Source organism: Seriola dumerili, unplaced genomic scaffold (genome assembly GCF_002260705.1).
Source record: "Seriola dumerili isolate Sdu_G_001 unplaced genomic scaffold, Sdu_1.0 BDQW01002433.1, whole genome shotgun sequence".
In the NCBI taxonomy this organism is placed as follows: domain Eukaryota; kingdom Metazoa; phylum Chordata; class Actinopteri; order Carangiformes; family Carangidae; genus Seriola; species Seriola dumerili.
In genome coordinates, this window is record NW_019176688.1 from 17,898 (window position 1) to 36,613 (window position 18,716).

Below are 18,716 nucleotides of genomic sequence, written 5' to 3' on the forward strand. Positions count from 1 at the left end.
ACAGGGACAAAAGCATTATCTGGTGTCATATCAAGTTTATTTATATCAAGTTTAACAAAGTAATCACCTCATTTTATTTTCCTCTGAACGTCCAAACACTGTTGTGTTGCATCCGTGATCTTCCTGAAAATCCCGTGATTTTAAGCCCCTTGCATGTTGCAGCTTTGTGTTCTTTGTGGTAATTAAGAGTTACCAGGCACAGTCTGTATAAAGGTTGAGAGTCTTATACCAGCAGGACTGCATTAATGCAGCCATCATTTTCTGGGTTATTTGTCACCTGGGCATATTTACCTGAGAAGCAGAAGAAATTTTAGTTAAAACATTATCAAGTACCACATTGATATCCAGAAATATTTTTTTTAGTATCACATTTGCAGACTAATTAAGATATTTTCTTAAAACTGAGTACTGTAGATGTGTATAAAGAAACAGAAGACACTGAGACAGCCTGAATCTACAGAAGAAGCATGGTACATTCTCTAAGACGCTTGGAACAACCTGCCTGCAAAGTACCTTGAAAAAATTCACCAATGCTGTTATGGCTTCACATAGACTTGAGCACTCACCCCAGACAACCTTTCCTCCTTGTGTAACCAGACCCAGCTCGCTGACATTGACCTCTATTACTGTTCCTTTTGTGATGACTCCCAGAGAGGTGTAGAGAGGTGAAGAAGGGTTCTTCTTCACTCCAAGGATGGGAAGACAGAATGTGGCCTTCAGCTCTGGATGTGTGACATGAGCTTTCTTAAAACGCAAACCCTGAAGAAGAACATGGAGAAACAGGTGATTTAGGAGTAAGGCACTTCAACTGAAACAAAAGTCAACTTCAACATTAAACCCTAATGCACACAAAAAACTGTTGGGGCTTAGTTCAAGTGTAGATTGTCACATAATGTCTAAAAGATTTCAAAACAACAATGTGATCTTACCATAGGCCTGATGAAACGCTCATATTTTGGAGGTTTACGGGTGAAGCCATCACCGACAAAGCAAACTTTGGTGACCATTCTCTTCCAGGCTTTCTTTTGTCTCTTTCCAGTTTTGATGACTTTAAGCACTTCTGTCTCTCCTTGGGCACGCACCTTTGGCAGGGGCACCTCCCATTTACCCTACAGAAAATATTACACATATGGGTTTAGACAACATTGATATCATTTCCACACGTAAAAGCACCAAATATGGATGCTGCTGACAAGCCAACACTTACAGCCTTCTCTTTCCTCTTCTGTTTGATCATGTTGGAGAGGACCTTAGCACGGGACTGTCCCTCTCTGTCCAAGAGGTAGGCTGGCACTGCTCCCTCTGGCGTCTTATCATCATTCTTTTGTTTTGTCTTCCTCTGTTCATGCATTTTGATGCTGCAAAGATACAAGTCAGATTTGTCAGACTGTTAATAAGGCACAGTTTTCATGTTTTGTTTTTCTAAACCAGCTAGAAAAACAAGCACTGTTTTCAACAAAGCCAAATTTCTCCCTCTATACTCACGTCTTCTTCATCTGGATCTTCTCTGCATGTCTCTGTTTGTGGTACAGTTTGGCCTTCAAACCAATCAACTTCCTGGCTTTGTGCGACCGCTCATGGGCCTCACGGCTCTCCTTCTTCCTTTTCTTTTCATGGTGGTCCAGGCGGTAGCCGTGCCGCTTGCGGTGCAACTCAATGTGCTCGTTCTGGGGCTACACATGAAAAACCAAACACGAAATTCAGTTTTTCTTGATATGAAGTGTAAGAAATTCACAGGTTTGGTTTGAGGCAGGCATCTACATTTTCCAGTTAGCTACAGTATTACATTGATCTTCAGATACTTTCATGGCTTAAACAAAATTAATTGATAAACTATACATTTAAAAAAAAAAAAAAACGCCAAACATTATATGGTTCCTGTTTCATTAATGCGAAGATTTGCTGCTATACTCTATTTTATATCACTGAGAATTGTATATATATCGGTTTGTTATTGTTGGTTGGGCAGACAAGCAATCAGAAGACGTACAAAAACAATTCAGCTTAATTTTCAAATTCAGATCAACGTCAAAGGCAACACCTAGTGACATGTCATGCAGAAAGCACAGATAGATCTAGACTGGGTAACATGTTATAAATATTACAGGTAAAGGTTTAGAACTTTAAGGTTGTGTGACGCCGTTCACGTATCTACAACTGAGCACGCCATATGAATGGTAAACAAGTGAGGCAACTTTCACAGAAACAGAGCTTTCACGCTCATACACCTGTAATTACAACTGCATTCGTCAGTGTAGGTCAAACAGTTTTCATATAAACACTTTATACACAGAAACCCGTCCTACACAGAGTAAAGCAGTACGTCACCCCGCCACATGTCAACCAAAGCTAATGCTACTATAACATGCTAACGCGTTAAACTGCCCGATTAAAGTAAAAATAATACAGTTTAAAAGGTTGCTTCCCTACCATTTTGGGGGTAAGAAGTTACGTGTTACGATGAATCCGTCGAAGATGATATCAGTTGGTATAGACGCAGGATATTCGGTGTTTTATTCTTGAGGCTGGGGTCCTTTAGATGTTGTTTTCCCCGGAGCCGAAACTTAGAGGAAGTACGTCATCGTGATGCAACCGGATGTCCGTAGATCAAATATGAACGGCTTATCGCGACACTGGTCCATTATTAACGATTAAGGATAAATTACATAATTATCATATATTTTAAAAATATAATTACAGAATGTAATCCATGTGTGATTTTATGTTTAAATATACATATATTTATATTAAAGTATTTTATCATTGACGGAGCAAGTTTTGTTTTCATACCCGGAACTATAAGCCTTACACGCTTGTTCCTATGAATCTATTTTGGGGATGTACCTTATGAAAGCGTGACTTCTGTGACAGTATGAAAGATTACTTCATTTTGTAGGACACTTGAATGCCTTTTTAATGCTTCCAGTCTTTAAGACGTCCAGTATTATTCTGCTGATTATAGCAGTAGTCTTTCTGTCTCCCTCTTCCTCCTGCTAATGGTGCAGCCATTAAAAATAGGCAGACATTGCTTCTTTTAACTAATGTTCCTCCACTATGGCTCACCTGAAGCTTTGTTTCATCCTGTGGGAGAAGCTTGGAAGATAACTAGACATCAAAGATGCGTGTTAAAGCCTTTAGCACATTTAGCAGGATGATTTGGGTAAGTAACAGCTTTTCTAAAATATGTTTTGCCAGTGATACAATATATTGATATTATGTTGAGTTCATAACAGGGTCGTTGTCGTTCACAGGGAAGGTATTTTTTAACTGCAGGGCTGCAGAGCTGCAGATGCAGAGTAAGCTGTCATGTAAAGAGACAATACAGCTTTCTTCCAGGTATGTTGTTTTCTTAACTGGATCCATTAACGGACATTTTTTAATTAGTTGATTTATTGATTTGTCAAGCAACAGGAAACTAGTTGATTCCAATTTTGGTAATCAATTATTGGATTCAGTCATCAGTTATAAATGTTACACGTTTGCTGGTTTAAATATTACATTTGTTTGCTTCCTTTTTTCAGTTTCACATCATTACACAGTAAATCTTTTATTTACTATCCTCACCACCACCAAAGTCCATTTAGTAGCTGAGGTTTTTGATCATATCACATGATCTTCACCAGCAGATACGTTTTCCACGTTGTTGTGGAAATGTAGACTTTAATATTTAAATATTTCATAAGAAGAGACATTGATCTGAAGAAGAACACATCAGATTATGTTAGTGATTAGAATGACACCTGCTAAATGAAGCTCATTTGATATGTTTGAAAGCTCCAGAACTGCTACTAAATGGAATTTGTTTTGTCAGCTGCTGTTTGCAAGGTCGAGGATTGAACTTTGAAACTGAACATATACTTTTTGGGGCTTTATTTTTGACCGACGTGAGCAGTTGTGCATTCGTCATTATTTATGACATTGCATTGATTAATAATTGATTCTTTGGAAAAACATATTCAGTAACAGAAACTTACACACAGCACCACTATCTCAGTCAGATCGTCATTGTTGTACTTCATGTTCACTGTCATAGATGATGTCAAATCATTGCGGGCCGTGGTCAACCCGGACATATCCAAGTAAGTAATTGCATTCTGCAGTCACTTGGTTGAAATACTCTTTAGGTTCAGCTCCGTGTTAACTTGTGTGCTGTATCTGCAGGATCCGAAACATCGGCATCATGGCCCACATCGATGCAGGAAAGACGACAACCACAGAGAGGATGCTTTATTACTCTGGCTATACGAGGGCACTAGGAGGTGTGAAGGAGGAAGAGATGTGAACACTGTTAATTCTTTACAACTTACAGACTGCCTGTTTGTTTCTGCCTCTCGGCTTATTTCTGTCACTGTTGCTTTTAGATGTAGACGACGGGGACACAGTCACAGATTTTATGGCTCAAGAGAGGGAGCGCGGCATCACCATACAGTCGGCAGCAGTCACATTTGATTGGAAAAGTTATAGAATAAACCTTATAGACACCCCAGGTAGAGATATTATATGTAAGCATCCTTCTTAGACTAAAATATCCCAATGGAAATGAGAAGAAGCGGCTCCTCAAACTACACTCTGTGTGTGTGTGTGTGTGTGTGTGTGATCACAGGACATGTTGACTTCACTCTTGAGGTGGAGCGGGCACTTCGCGTTCTTGATGGAGCTGTTGCAGTGTTTGACGCCTCAGCTGGTGTTGAGGTTAGCCTGTTGCTTTCAAACAGCTTTTTCTCTAATTACTGTGTTGCAAAATTGGGTGCACTCTGATCACAGCATCTTCTGTTGCCCTGACAACAGGCTCAGACTCTGACCGTGTGGAGGCAAGCGGAGAAGCACCACATTCCCTGTGTTTGTTTTCTGAATAAGATGGACAAACCTGCAGCCAAGTGAGTGACTCAACAGTCCAACCATACTGTGTACCACTTATTTTGCTTTTTCCAAATTTTTTTACTGGAAACTGCCTTTATTTTTGTTTTTGTATTTCTCTCAGCCTGAGTTTTTCCATCGAGAGCATAAGACAGAAGCTGAAAGCGAATCCAGTCCTCCTGCAGGTAAGAAAACAAGAGGTGAATCTTTGATGAAGGGTAATTATTAAATGCCGTTAAAGGAATTACTTTGTAATGACTGAAATAAGTAGTTCAAGTAGTCAAAACGTATTTTTATTACTGTACAATTTCTAACGAACAATACAAAGGAAGTAAATGAAACAAACATAATAGGAGTCATGTCACCATGTATTTTATTTGTCTCCTGAATCTTGTTTCGTAGATTCCTGTTGGCAGCGGCAGGAACTTCACAGGTGTGGTTGACTTGTTAACCAACCAGAAGCTGATATGGAAGCTAAGATCTATGGGAGATGATGGACGAATGTTTGAAAGCAAACCTCTCGACCAGTCTGATGAGCCAGAACTCCTGCAGGAGGTGAACGAGGCCAGGATGGCTTTAATCGAACAGGTACATGTCATATCGTTTTCAGCAGTGATGAATGATGTTGTTGATTGTTAGTTTTTTTTCTCCAGTATGTATTTCTCTTCCCAATCACAGGTTGCTGATCTGGATGACGAGTTTGCTGAACTGTTGCTGACTGATTTTGGTGATAATTTTGATGCAGTCCCCTCAGTCAAAGTAAGTGGGATCATCCCAGTTTAGAAGCCTAGAAAGTAGCAGTAGCAGTTAGTCGTGAATACAGAGTAAACTTTGCTGATGTGTCTGCAGCTACAAGAGGCTGTGCGGCGGGTGACTCTGGCCCGTAAAGGCGTCCCAGTCCTCTGTGGGAGCTCTTTGAGGAACAAAGGTGTTCAGCCTCTTTTAGATGCCATCATCGCCTACCTGCCCGCCCCGAATGAACGGCACCACGACCTGGTGTGAGTGAACTATTTAATATGTGACCAACTTTGACCAGAACTGTCATAACACTGAGTGAAAGAATGATTCCAGCATGATGAGAGTATTTGTCCAGGCTCGTTGGATAGTTTCAGTTTAATTCTGTGGACTGTTTCAGTGGAAAGTTTCCTCATCACGTGGAATTTAATGGGTATGAATGAACTGGTTTGATATGAGCTATATGGGTGTTTAAATGTTGTTTTTCTTTAATGCATCTGATGAAATACATCACTTTAATTATAATAACAAAGGAGACACAAGATTTATGAATGTAGTGAACATTTATATTTAACACTAAAATATTAATCACTTGAACAAAGAAAAATATTTGAAAATAAAAAAATGTGTCTGTTGGTTTAAGTAACTCTGCACGCTACTTATTATTTTACATTAAAAAAAAAGAATTTCCACAAGTAATCAAAAAACTAAACTTTTAAAATTTACATTTTACATTTACAGACATTTTTCTGTTTATCAGCCTCATGAGCGCAGGTATGGCGGATGCTATTTATCTCAAAATGCCAGATATCAGACAAATTCATTGGTCTATCACTTATTATCACAATTATTGGTAAATAGATAGAAGACACATAAAAATGAGCCAAAAGTCAAATGATGCTGGAATTGTCCTTCAGTTACTGTAACATGCCAGTATGAAAATATGTTTCTATAAACAGTACATTCGGTCATTGTTGTCAGACAGTAAGCCCTGTTTTTTTTATTTTTACATTCCTCATCCCGCAGGCGGTGGTACAAAGATGACTTATGTGCTCTGGCCTTCAAGGTTCTCCATGACAAGCAGCGCGGTCCTCTGGTATTTCTGAGGATTTACTCTGGTACTCTGAAACCACAGACAGCCGTCCACAACATCAACAGGAACAGCACGTATGTCGTTTCCCTTGGAAATGTAACCCACTCAGTTTTGACCCTGATGATTAGATGTGTCAAACCTTCTCATCTTTGCATCCTGTTGTCTGTAGAGAGCGGATGAGCAGGCTGCTGGTGCCGTTTGCTGATCAGCATGTAGAAATCCCCTCGATGACAGCGGGAAACATTGCACTAACTGTAGGACTGAAACAGGTAGAACATCACATACCGTATTCCTTATATGCTAAATTGAATATTTTCTTCCTCAAAAGGTTGTTTACTTTTTCTGCTTTCTCTTAAGACAGTCACAGGGGACACCATCGTTTCATCCAAGGCTTCGGCAGCAGCTGCAGGCCGCCGAGCCCAAAATGAGAGCGGGGTGGGGAAGAAGGGCGGGGAAAATGCGACTGTGGTGCTTTCAGGAGTGGAGGTCCCTGATCCCGTCTTCTTCTGCACTATAGAACCACCCACCATGGCCAAGCAGGCAGGTCAGTGACAGCGGTTATAGCTTTGTTACACATGCACAAGAGCTTCACTCCAGAAAACTTGTCACTCACACATTGTTTTTTTTCCCGAAAGATCTTGAGAATGCACTTAACTGCCTCCAGAGAGAAGACCCCAGTCTTAAAGTCAGGGTTGACCCTGATTCTGGGCAGGTAATACCATCATTGGATTAACCAGGTCAGAGCCTCTGCCAGAGTGAGTCAACTAAATGTCCTTCACTCTCCTTTCTCAGACTGTTTTGTGTGGGATGGGAGAGCTGCACATTGAGATCATCCATGATCGAATCAGAAGAGAGTACGGCATCGAGACTCACCTTGGACCACTACAGGTGGCTTATCGGGAGACTATTCTCCACGAGGCCTCTGCGGCAGGTACAGCAAACATACATCGGTGCATTAGGTGGGGGAGACATCATTCCTGTCGACCACATTCTGTTCCCGCATTGATTTTCCTCATTGCTTATAATGTAGATACACTGGACCGGACAGTTGGTGAGAGAAGACATGTTGCGACAGTGGAGCTGGCCGTCAGGCCTGTGGACATCTCTACAAGTGGTTCATGTGAATTAGCTTTCACAGATGAAGTTGGGGGGCATATACCACAGGAAATGAAAGATGCAGTGGAGAATGGAGTGCACAGTTCATACCTTCAAGGTAACACTGACTAAACTCATTTATTCTCTGTCTTAAAGGCCCTGAAAACTTGTCTCTCAAACATTAAATCTTTATCACTAGATAAACAACAAAGTTCAAGTTCAGGAAAACAAGTTGTTAACTGGCTTGTGGTTGATTGATTTAATTCTTCTGTGTGATATGTGAAAACTAGAGTTGTATGTCTCCACCAACCAGCTGTTGCAGGAAATGTTCGGTTTACACAATCTCCCTTTCCTGAGTTACGGCATCGAAAAATGGCCAGAAGTGTTTTTGCAGAACATCAACTTGAACTTGTGTCGTAGTGTATGAATTTGTGCCAAATATATGTTTTGTGGGGTCACAGTGATCTTGATCTTTGACCTCTTACTACAAAATTCTTATGAATTCACCCTGAACTCCAAGTGAATGTTTCTGCAAAATTTGAAGAAATTCCCTCAAGCCGTTACTGAGATATCACGTTCACAGGAATGGGACGGACGGAAAAGCTGAAAACATATTGTCTCTGGCCCCGGCTGTCGCTGATGCAGGGGCAGTAAAAAAAAATCTTTTTTTTTTTCAAAGCTGTGTGGGTGTTAAATTTTATTTAATCTGGAACTGAGATTAAGATCCCCTTTTACAGGATAGACCTGAGGACAAAGTGTACACACACACACACACACACACACACACACAAAACTGTGTTCACGCAGTAAGAAACTGAGTGTAATAGTTTTCAGGGCCTTTTAAAGAAGGAATGTAAACATGTCAGATTGTTATTATATAATGAGACTGACTGATGTCTGCTTACACCCTCAGGTCCATTGCTAGGTTATCCTTTACAGAGTGTATCTACACTGATCCAGAGTGTCGCCATGGAACCAGGAACGTCTCCGGCCATGGTGTCTGCCTGTGTGTCCCGCTGCATGCTCAAGGTAAAACATCATGGGCTCTCATGTCAGAACTGTAAACTGCATGGTTGTCCGTAGAGAAGCTACAGTCGTGTTTGTTTGGACGCAGGCCCTGAGGCTAGCAGGAAGTCAGATCCTGGAGCCAGTGATGTCACTGGAGGTGACGGTTGGGGAGGAACACCTGAGCTCCGTGCTGGGGGACTTAGCCCAAAGACGAGGTACCGTCAGAGACATCCAGAGTCGTCATGACAACAAGGTGCTACTAGCGACCGTGCCCTTGGCAGAAATGATGGTGAGGTGACATCTGATTCAAACACTTTATCTGTATGTTTTCGGTTTAATTTACTGACACGTGTTTCCTTGTGAAGGGATATTCCACCATCCTGCGAACGCTTACATCCGGCAACGCCACCTTCTCCCTGGAGCTGGACAACTACGAGGCCATGAACCCCCAGGACCAGAACACGCTTCTTAAAAGAATGAGTGGCCTGCTGTGATTCAGGTTGGTAACACTGTAACCCATCAGGAATGGCGCTCTCTGACAGACGCATGGCGTCTACCCAAACAGACTTTTCCAGGACTATCAGATTTGAAAATGCTGTTTATAATGTGAATATCCAGGATGAAGACGACTATACAAATAGTGTAACATGTTCATAGTTGGATGTAAAATAAATGTGCAACCAATTACCTCATAATCTTGTCTTTCAAAATGAAACAACGGACTAGCATCTAAAATATCAACATTTTATTGACAATTGTACAAACATTCATAAAAAAAAAAAAAAAAAGCAGTGACTGCATTCATGATTCAGGATGTTTAACAGCATCAGATGTGATCAAGAGTTCTGTGCGTGTCTCGGTGTAGCAATACATTGCCAGTGTATCTCTAGAAGAGCAGTTTAGCATTTGATTTCTCAGTTTAAAATGCAATCATGGAGTTTATCGTATATGGACTTGATTCCTTTTCCCTTTTCCGTCCACACGGCCGGTCTTTCAGTTGTTCTCAGACACCTTTGTACTCACGGGGACAGTAGCTGGAAAACAGCGGCTCAGCTGGGATCCCGCGCCTTAGACAGGAAAATACGAGGAATATGTTTTTATACAGTTCTGTTTAATGTGAGTTAGGTGATGGCACAGCTTTTGGCGACTTGCACTGATGCAGTGAATGGTATAAAGAGATGTGAGATACTTACTCCACCATACGACAGCGGTGCATGGACAGTCTGTTGAAGGCGTCGTTGATGTCCGTCACTTCTTTGGCGCTCCACAGCCGCTCCGCCACAGCACTGGCACGAGGCCTGAGGGAGTGATAGAAGACAAGAGGAAAAAAAAAACAAAAGATATCAGTCCATTCATTGTCATGTGATGTGTCAAGGTTCAAAAAAACATAATTAAGGAATCACATGAGACATACCAGAGTCTGGGTGTCAGGTTGGTGCCGTCGACATATTCTCCCCACAAACAGGCTTCTCCACCAATCACAAGTTTCTTCTGCGCTTCAGTTCCTGTTTTAAAAAGTAATGTCTGATGAGATCAAGCAGCATCACCAACATCCAGAGAATGTAAACCTCCACAGGACTAGAGATAATACAATAAAAAGAAATAAAATGCTTAATTAAACTGAATTACGATTATGTCGATTTTCTCCCCTCCGATAGCAAAAATATCAAGATATTTTCCCTCTGTTCATTCAACAGGCTTACACGTATTTGCACAGGAGTGACAACTCCACAACGTTTCAGATCTGTGTCCAACAGAGTCCAACAATACAGCTGATAAAATCTGGGTCAGATCAACAACAGAGCAATAAAACAGAATCATATGACTCAGGCAAACTCCCAACACCCTTCCTTATGTAAATACTGAGAAAAAAAAAAAAACAACCAGTGAAAATGTGCAGGGGGAAAAAAAATCTTGCTAAATAATTCAATCATGTGGACACAAACCCTTGAAATCCTGCGGGTCAGCCTTGTAATGGCCCCGCCAGTCCTGGCCGTAGGAGATACGGTTCAGGTACCAGGGAGTGGACAGCAGGGTCTGGTACCCTGATGATGTAACATTTGCCATCTCATTCTGGTATTGCTGCTGGGTTCCTTTCCAAACGTGGATAATTGTGTCTGGTTTCAGCTACACGGCATACATACATGAGAGTGTCAGTATTAGCAAGATAAGAGAGAAATGGTGAAAGGGTGGGGGGGGGGGGCGAAGACGAAAATGTCAGAGCCTTCAATTGTTTCGAATCCACTCGAGACATTAATGTGTCTTTTGTGTTTTGATTATCTTCCTTTTTAGTTAGTCGCAGATGATAATGTCACAATCTGCATGATGACATTTTAGGAAAGTGTCTGGAAATTGAAAAGGTTCAGTCCTACTTTCGTCTTGGTCCGTGTTCATGGAGGACCAAACCTGACTTATTTCGCCCCGGCTGGTTGACTTGAACCCTGGACATCCAGGACAAGGAGTGGACTTCCTTTCGGTGCCAACGTTGTTGCTGATTAATTACTTCACCTTTAGTTTATTTGGTTATTGTTTCAAACAAACCAGGATTGGTCCTCCACAGCGGTGAACTACATTGACCCATGAAAGAAACATCTGAAACCACCAACCACACTGCCCCATGTTCACCTCAGGTCTGTATCTGACTCTCTCCTTGTCACAACTGTGCAGTTTTCAAGCGTAAGCCTGTTGAACAAAGTCCAGAATACTTTTTGTTGCCTCAATTAAATCAAACCCAAATCAGAGTTTTCCCTCCACCAAATGAACTGATTCGACATAAAACACAATTTTTTTTTTTTTTTTTTAAATGAAAACTAACCGTTGAAGTTGAGTGGCTCAACCTTGTAGTACCTCTGCCAGTCCTGTCCGTAGCTAATATAATCTAGGTACCATGGGGCGGAGAGGATGGTGGTGTATCCCGCTGCCGTCACCTTGCCCATCTCCTCATTAGACCCGCCGCCGATCCACACATGCACTACTGTGTCAGGCTTTAGCTGCAATTGTTACAGGCCAAGCTACTGTTCTTAGGTCACATACTACAGAGCAGGCGGTCATGGTTAAAGGAATAGTTCAACATTTTGGGAAATACATTTGTTTTCTTTCTGAGAGCAAGGTGAGTAGTTAGAGACCAGGCTCGTGTTTGTATGCCAAATACAAAAGCATCCAGTTAGCTTAGCTTAAAATCCTGGACCAGGGGGAAACCGCTAGCCTGGCTCTGTCCAAAAAAACAAAAACAAAACTGGTCCACCAGCACCTTTAAAGCTCACTAATTAGCACATTATATAATATCTTAAAACATTATATCTTAAAACTATAGTGTGAGAACAAGCTGTGGCTTAACTGAGGTTATGCACCAGACAATTAGCCAGCAGTAGCAACTTCCACCCTTAAAACCACAGTAAGTCATTTCTCTTTTGCATAATGACATTTGATAAATACTGATAATGAGTTAATTACACATAATGAGTTAATTACAGACCCATCAAAGGTGCTGGTAGGTGGATTTTCTTACCTTTGGACAGAGTCAGACTTGCTGTTTACTCTCATTTCCAGTCTTTGTGCACACATAACTGGCTGCTGATTAGCTTCATATTTAGACATGAGAGTGGTATTGATCTTTTCATATAACTTTCAGCACGAAAGGAAATTATCTCCCAGAATGTGAAACTATTCTAACACAGGATGAAAAAACAAAAACACAAATGACCAATAAATGTTGATAAAGTACTTGCCCAAACACCTTGTTTTATTTAGCATTAAAAAAATCCCTCAGTCTTAACTCTAACATGCAAATAACTTTTATTGAGACAGCAAGACACACAATTTCTATTTTACCTTAACACCATTGTCAAAGACTTCCTGCCAGATCATGTAGCCCTTCTTGGTGGTGGTGACGATATCCAAGAGTCTAAAAGGAAAATAAAATATGGAAAGAAATTAGGAATAAAATGTAGGGAACAAGGAAAATACTAAGGTATAAATGTGAAACAAACTTTTGGATGTAGAATGATTCCAGTTTGCTGTAGTCCTGTCCGAAGCCTTGCTGATCCATGAACTTCTTAATGTCCGGGTTGGACTTCCTGCAGGGTCAGAGCAAAAACAGCAGCAGATGTTAACGCTTGTCCGGTCTCTGATGCTGAGAAGTTTCCAACATCGTGTACACCGTCTCACCAGCAGGTGAAGTCCACCTCATCGCCTCCCAGGTGAACGTAGGCATCAGGGAACACAGAGCTGACCTCCATGAAGAACTGCTTCATGAAGTCATACGTGGTGTTCAGGATGGGGTTTACTGGTCCGAAGGAGCCGGAGGGTTCGGCGCCAGAGTAGCAGGGTGTGAGCAGATCGGGTTGGCCTGAGAGGGAAAGACAGGTTAGATTCATTTTTTTATGCTTTATTGTTTTCAGATAGTGTTTCCAGGTGCGTACAAAAAAGGGCGGTGACACAGAAAGCTTCTCTCCACCAGTTCTCGCAATACTCACCTTTGCCCCAGGACTGTGTGTGTCCCGGAGTGTCGAACTCTGGGATGACGCGAATGCCTCTCAGGCGTGCAAACTCAATCACCATCTTCACATCAGCGGGTGTGTACACATGTGTGTACGGGTGGTAAGATCCCTGTGAACAGTGTGATGAATAAGCTCTTCTGGTGGATTGTAACAAATACAGTGTGCTAATATGAAAAACGCAGTCGTACTGACCTGCTGGCTCAGCTGTGGGAACGTTCGGCTCAGGTATGGGAAGGATTGATCGTCGACGATGTGCCAGTGGAAGACATTGAATTTGTTCATCGCCATTGTTTCCTGTATGAATGGACAAAGGATTTATGTATTTAAAACTGTAAATGAAATTAGAAATGAGACAAACAAAATAAGCAGCTCTTATTATTGACGTACCAGATTAGCCAAGATGACTTTAATGGGCAGGAAGTGCCGAGAGGTGTCCAGTAAGATGCCTCTATGTGCAAATCTGGGGAAGTCACTGATTGCTGTGGAATTGATGCTTTTCTGGAAACGCAGTTGAAACAAGCTTGAGTTAAAGCCTGGCTCATATACAGCAAGGCTGACCAGTCTGGATGTCAAGTGCAACAAAACGTCCTCATTAAGATAAGAAAGTTAGAAACACTCATATTGTCCTTCACTTACAGCTCCATATTCATCTTCATACACCAACTGGCTGAACGTTTCCAAACCTAAAAACCATGGAAACAATGAAAAATAAAAACACACATCGTAATTAATCAGGTGCAGTTCTTGAAAGTCATTTACCTTTAGATTGGGCAATAAACAAGCACACTGTAATTTTATTGTACAAGGAGCGAGGGCAACAACAAAGTGAAACTTTGTATCAGACTTTTATCTGTGATCATCGGTCGTAATGGTGACTTCAGCTTAATGAGTGTAATTTGTCATTTCTGTTTCCAGCTTCTTAGGTTCTGCTTTTCTCTGTTTTATATCATTATACATTGTGTGTCTTTCGGGTTTTGGATCACTGATTGAACAAAATTTGCCAATTTTAAGGACATTATCTTAAGCTCTGAGAAATTGTGACGGGCATTTATAACTTTTTTTCTGACATATTGTACATTACACCAAACAATTATTCAAAAGAAATAATAATAATGAATTAATAAATAATGAAAATAAATGTCCTAAAGCAGAGTTTGCTTTCAAATGGTGTAATAACAGGCAAACAAAAAAGTCCTACCATGCAGGGCTCCCCAGACCTTTGGTGCTTTGAGGACAGCAACCGGCTGTTTCACTGACAGTTCATCTGTGGACACAAACAGTTGTACACTGCATGTAAATTTACAGAGTTGTCAAAGCTTTGCAGGTGGTTATTACAGAGGGTATTAGAGGGGGGCTTTAAACATTCAGTCTAGATTAACCGTGTTAATCCTCGTATCTGTTGGCCAAGTAAACTCTAATTCCACCGGCAAATCATGAGCACACAGAATCAGATCGATGCCCCATGTCGTCAAGAATTCAGATCCTCTTCTTAAGTAAAAGTAACACTACAACAATGTAAAAATATGTGTAAAAATAAAAGCAAAAAACCTTTATTGAAGTTCCTGCCTAAGAAAACGTATTATCAGCAAAATGTACTTTAAGTATCAAAGGTAATACTACTCGCTCAGCAGAAAAACGCAACCAATCAACCAACTAGACACTTGCCAAAAAATGTTAAGAACCACTGGTTTGTCAGGGAAGAAACTTGAAATAGCAATAGATGAATATCATAATTAATCAACAGAGTCCTGCAGATAACAGTATGCAACTTCCATTTCTGCAGAAGCAGAAGATATTAGATATTTAGATAATTTACTTAAGAAAAAGTACTAATACTAATAATAGTCAGCAGCATTTCACTAGTCAAGCTTTAACTACTTTACAGACTGATGAGCAGCTGATGCATCATATTTTATAAATTCATGTCAAAGTTTTATAAGTAACTCATCCTTCATTCAGTAGTGTTCAGTGCTGTTAAACTGTATTGTATTATATAGAGATGTGCCTATTATTTGAAATTCATACTCAATTGCAGTACTTGAGTAAAAGTACTTGTTTACTGCGTGGAAGTACCGTAATAAACAACAGGATTAAATGAGATATCAAAGAGGAACAGACTCACATGACTCATCAGATGTCACACTGGGGAAACCGTCACATTCAGAGTCAGGTGATGTGATCCACACCTGCAGCTCCGTGAGCTCAGAGGGGCCTGTTCGCCAGGTTTTGCCCTGCTTCTGTTTTTTGGCACCTCCAAACACGTACTCGTAATACCTGTTGAGAAAGACAGGTGAGATCTTGTTTATGAAGCGGAGACCGGCTCCTGAACGCAGCAACGAAGCTTTTGTTTTCGTCTTACAAGGAACTGGGGAGGGGGAGAGAAACAAAAGCGAGCTAAACACATACATAAACAACCCAGCTGATTAAAACCCAGCTTCTCACCTCCTGTACGCGTTCTGCAGGAGGCTGCAGCTCGGGCCAGCGGATGACCCTTTGGCGTCAACAATTTTGAAGCTGAAGCCGGACAACTTCAATGAAACCTCTGAGGTCTGCACTTTCTGCGGAAGAGGCCACAGAGAGCCATATTTTGAAGCCTGGGAAACGGGCTCGACTCCTTCTTCTTCCTCGATGTAGTTGTCATAGTTGTGCTGCAGCCCCTGGCAAAAGCCGAGGGCCAGCAACAGCACGGTGAACTTCAGCGTAGTGCTCATGTTGAATGAAGACCGTAAAGTCACAAGACCTGGCAGCGACCCGAAAGCAGCATTATGCTGAGGGAGGAGGGCGGGGCTTCTAAGGCGGAAGTCGATTTTGTGCAAACATTTAAAGGGGAACCACTTACTTGCTGTTTGGAAAGTATCTATAGATTTCTTTATTCATTATTAAACAAACGGAATTAAATGTAAAATGCAAAGAATGCAAAAACAACAGGAAACATGAAATTAGCTTTATTTATGTGTACATCCATTTACAATTATTTTTTATAATCTTGGTGTTATCTGCTGGAAATAAGTAAAATAGATAAATCGATAAACTTAAAATGCAACAGAAAGGGTTGAAGGGTAAAACAAGGATGAACAGGATGAATTCGAATAAAAAAAGACATTAAAATGTATGGTAGGTAAAAGCTAGTGGACTCTAGATCAAGACATTTTTAGTTTGGAAAATATATCTGCCAGCATCTGTGTCATCCCTCGTGACTGATTTATCACAAGAGGTGAGACAAAAGTAGTTATCAGTGACTGGTTTGTGCAGCCTGAGAAAAGCTTAAAAATCATTCAGAAAAAAGGGCCCATGCCCATTTAAATTTGATTATTCAGACACAGGTGAACTATCTAAAAGGAAGCGTTTACAGCAAGCTTCTTTAGCTTATTGGCTTATCTATCTATCTATCTATCTATCTATCTATCTATCTATCTATCTATCTATCTATCTATCTATCTATCATTTTCCTCTCATTTGAGACAGAGCTTTGTGTAAAACATCATGTCATATTTAATTGTTAACAATGTGTATGAATCTTAAGTCTAAAAGTTAAATGTTAAATCTAAATCTAAATGATACTAATATTGAAGTAACGTAGGAGTTTTTTACTTTAGTCCTATTTGAGTAAGTGTACTTAGTTATATTCCACCAGTGAGTAGAAAGGTACTGCATCAGCAACATGCTTTTTTTTTTTTTTTTTTTACTCCAAATGCAAATCTGCTCAACATGTTTCTGAGTGCTAACAGCTAAGTGAGCTAACAGGAAAGGTCTTTCAATTTGTAATAAGGCTCTGTATCACATTTCATATTACCCAGTACTGTATGATTAAAATAAGACTTGATACTTCCTGCATCAACGTTGATGTTATTGCAGTCCTGTCTGATCCGCATTCAGACTCAAGCCACAGTGTGAAACTATAGCAACAGCCTGACACAAGAGATATTGAGATATGAGATATTCTGCCATCACCTTAACCTCACTTCCTGGAAAGGTTGTGTTGGACGCTGGAACAACAATCAGCTACAGCCCAACTGCCCCTAGACTGAACGAAACTGTTTACCACGATACATATTAGGTTTAAGAAACTCAGACAAATTGAAACTCAGTCATTAGGAGAGGAAAGGCTCCCAGAGTTTAGAGCCCGTTGTGGAGTTTTGAAGTTTTTCAGACATGCTGTTTGTGGTGATGGGAAGGGTTAAGATATCAGGAAAAAAATATTATAATTCTTTTTACACATACAACAGTGAAGTGAAACCCCAAACAATGACTAAGTAAAAACCAATGCCATCCAAACACGTGGGTTCAGTTCATTACAATTCAGTCTGTATTTATTCCCTCAGTTCCAGTTTTCAACCCTCTGCACTATTTGCCCACTAGGTGTCTCTCGTGTCACGTAGATGAAGCATTTGCTGCCACAATGAGGTTTTCTTCATAATTAAATGCATCTCTCTGAGGAACAGTGTGCTGTATCATCCTTGATGTGAAGCTACGGTAATTGTTAACTCTGTCTTTATAAAAACAGTTTGATGGGAAAAGAAACCGGATGCGAGGATGTAATCGCCACAACACAAGTTCACCGCACATAAAAACAAACAAAATAATGACATTATAGCCTCAAGGGTCCACTAAAGGGTTTAGTCACAGCCAAAAGTACTCTCCGCAAGGACCACAGATGTGACTCACACAAGATGTCCAGGGATAAAATTGGACTTCCCATTCCCAGCTACCCCGGCCAAAAACCACAATGTCTTTATAATCCTATAGGACTTATATTGTGGCTGTGGCATTCAGCGGTGGGTTTGCTGTGGCTCAGTCAGACATTATGGTATTCCCTATACCTTCCTACCTTGTTTTGAAACATATGTACCATAGTTTTTCTTTCCCCCTTTCTTTTTTTTTTTAAGTGGTGACTCCACAAGAGTATGACACAAACAACAGTAACAGTGTAATCTAACATCAGCTCCTGAGCATCAGCTGTAGGTCTGATATCGACAGACAGAGGTTTCCTGTATCTTACAGAATTGATTTCAGAACAATCTAATGTGTAATCAGCTATCACAGTAACATTTGAGGTGTCGGCAACACAGGCACCCATATATTTAACACAGAGCTATTCACATGATGAAATCTAGACACACGTGGTTCTAATAAGATGAGACACATACAGGTCTAAAAGAACAGTGGTGGGAGGAGAACTCAGATCATTTATTCCCTGTAAGTAATATAAGTAAGAAATATTCGCAGTAAAATGTATCAAAAGTGACAGTTCATATTTTGCAGAATGGCCACTATTAGTGTTGAGTCATTTTTATTCATGCATTAACATGTAGGTGGAGCTAATTCAACTGCTTCATAAATGGCTATGCATCACATTTTATAAACTGAATATATTTTATATGTAAAGTCTGACTCTTAAAAGCAGCAACGAAGTACTGCAGCCTTGAGGA

The 18,716-nt window shown here is 40.6% G+C and overlaps 3 protein-coding genes across 4 annotated transcripts; 1 reads left to right on the forward strand and 2 right to left on the reverse strand.

Annotated features, from left to right (window-relative positions):
- Nucleotides 1-15: 15 nt before the first annotated feature.
- On the reverse strand, nt 16-2,572 carry nsa2 (NSA2, ribosome biogenesis homolog). The gene is made up of 6 exons (XM_022769265.1): nt 2,431-2,572; nt 1,486-1,673; nt 1,208-1,358; nt 930-1,109; nt 567-759; nt 16-291 (listed from the first exon to the last, which is right to left on the reverse strand). Exons 1-6 carry the CDS (start codon nt 2,431-2,433, stop codon nt 224-226), a joined length of 783 nt encoding a protein of 260 aa, XP_022624986.1. The 5' UTR covers nt 2,434-2,572; the 3' UTR covers nt 16-223.
- Nucleotides 2,573-2,852: 280 nt separating this feature from the next.
- On the forward strand, nt 2,853-9,461 carry gfm2 (G elongation factor mitochondrial 2). Its single transcript, XM_022769266.1, has 20 exons — nt 2,853-3,160; nt 3,252-3,336; nt 4,034-4,079; nt 4,162-4,259; nt 4,362-4,487; nt 4,604-4,692; nt 4,789-4,877; nt 4,982-5,042; nt 5,260-5,445; nt 5,536-5,616; nt 5,707-5,855; nt 6,619-6,759; nt 6,855-6,954; nt 7,043-7,229; nt 7,321-7,397; nt 7,478-7,616; nt 7,716-7,898; nt 8,694-8,809; nt 8,895-9,077; nt 9,154-9,461. Exons 1-20 carry the CDS (start codon nt 3,119-3,121, stop codon nt 9,280-9,282), a joined length of 2,307 nt encoding a protein of 768 aa, XP_022624987.1. The 5' UTR covers nt 2,853-3,118; the 3' UTR covers nt 9,283-9,461.
- A 94-nt stretch (nt 9,462-9,555) lies between these two features.
- hexb (hexosaminidase subunit beta) lies at nt 9,556-16,065 on the reverse strand. 2 transcript variants are annotated; one of them, XM_022769267.1, is made up of 14 exons: nt 15,730-16,065; nt 15,410-15,561; nt 14,486-14,551; nt 13,924-13,970; nt 13,675-13,785; nt 13,480-13,581; nt 13,264-13,396; nt 12,956-13,136; nt 12,778-12,864; nt 12,620-12,692; nt 10,735-10,915; nt 10,203-10,293; nt 9,982-10,086; nt 9,556-9,855 (listed from the first exon to the last, which is right to left on the reverse strand). In XM_022769267.1, the coding sequence occupies exons 1-14, from the start codon at nt 15,996-15,998 to the stop codon at nt 9,792-9,794; spliced, it is 1,662 nt and encodes a 553-aa protein (XP_022624988.1). In that variant the 5' UTR covers nt 15,999-16,065; the 3' UTR covers nt 9,556-9,791. The 2 variants fall into 2 exon arrangements, with proteins under 2 accessions (XP_022624988.1, XP_022624989.1); XM_022769268.1 differs by lacking the exon at nt 10,735-10,915 and adding an exon at nt 11,604-11,778.
- Nucleotides 16,066-18,716: the final 2,651 nt, after the last annotated feature.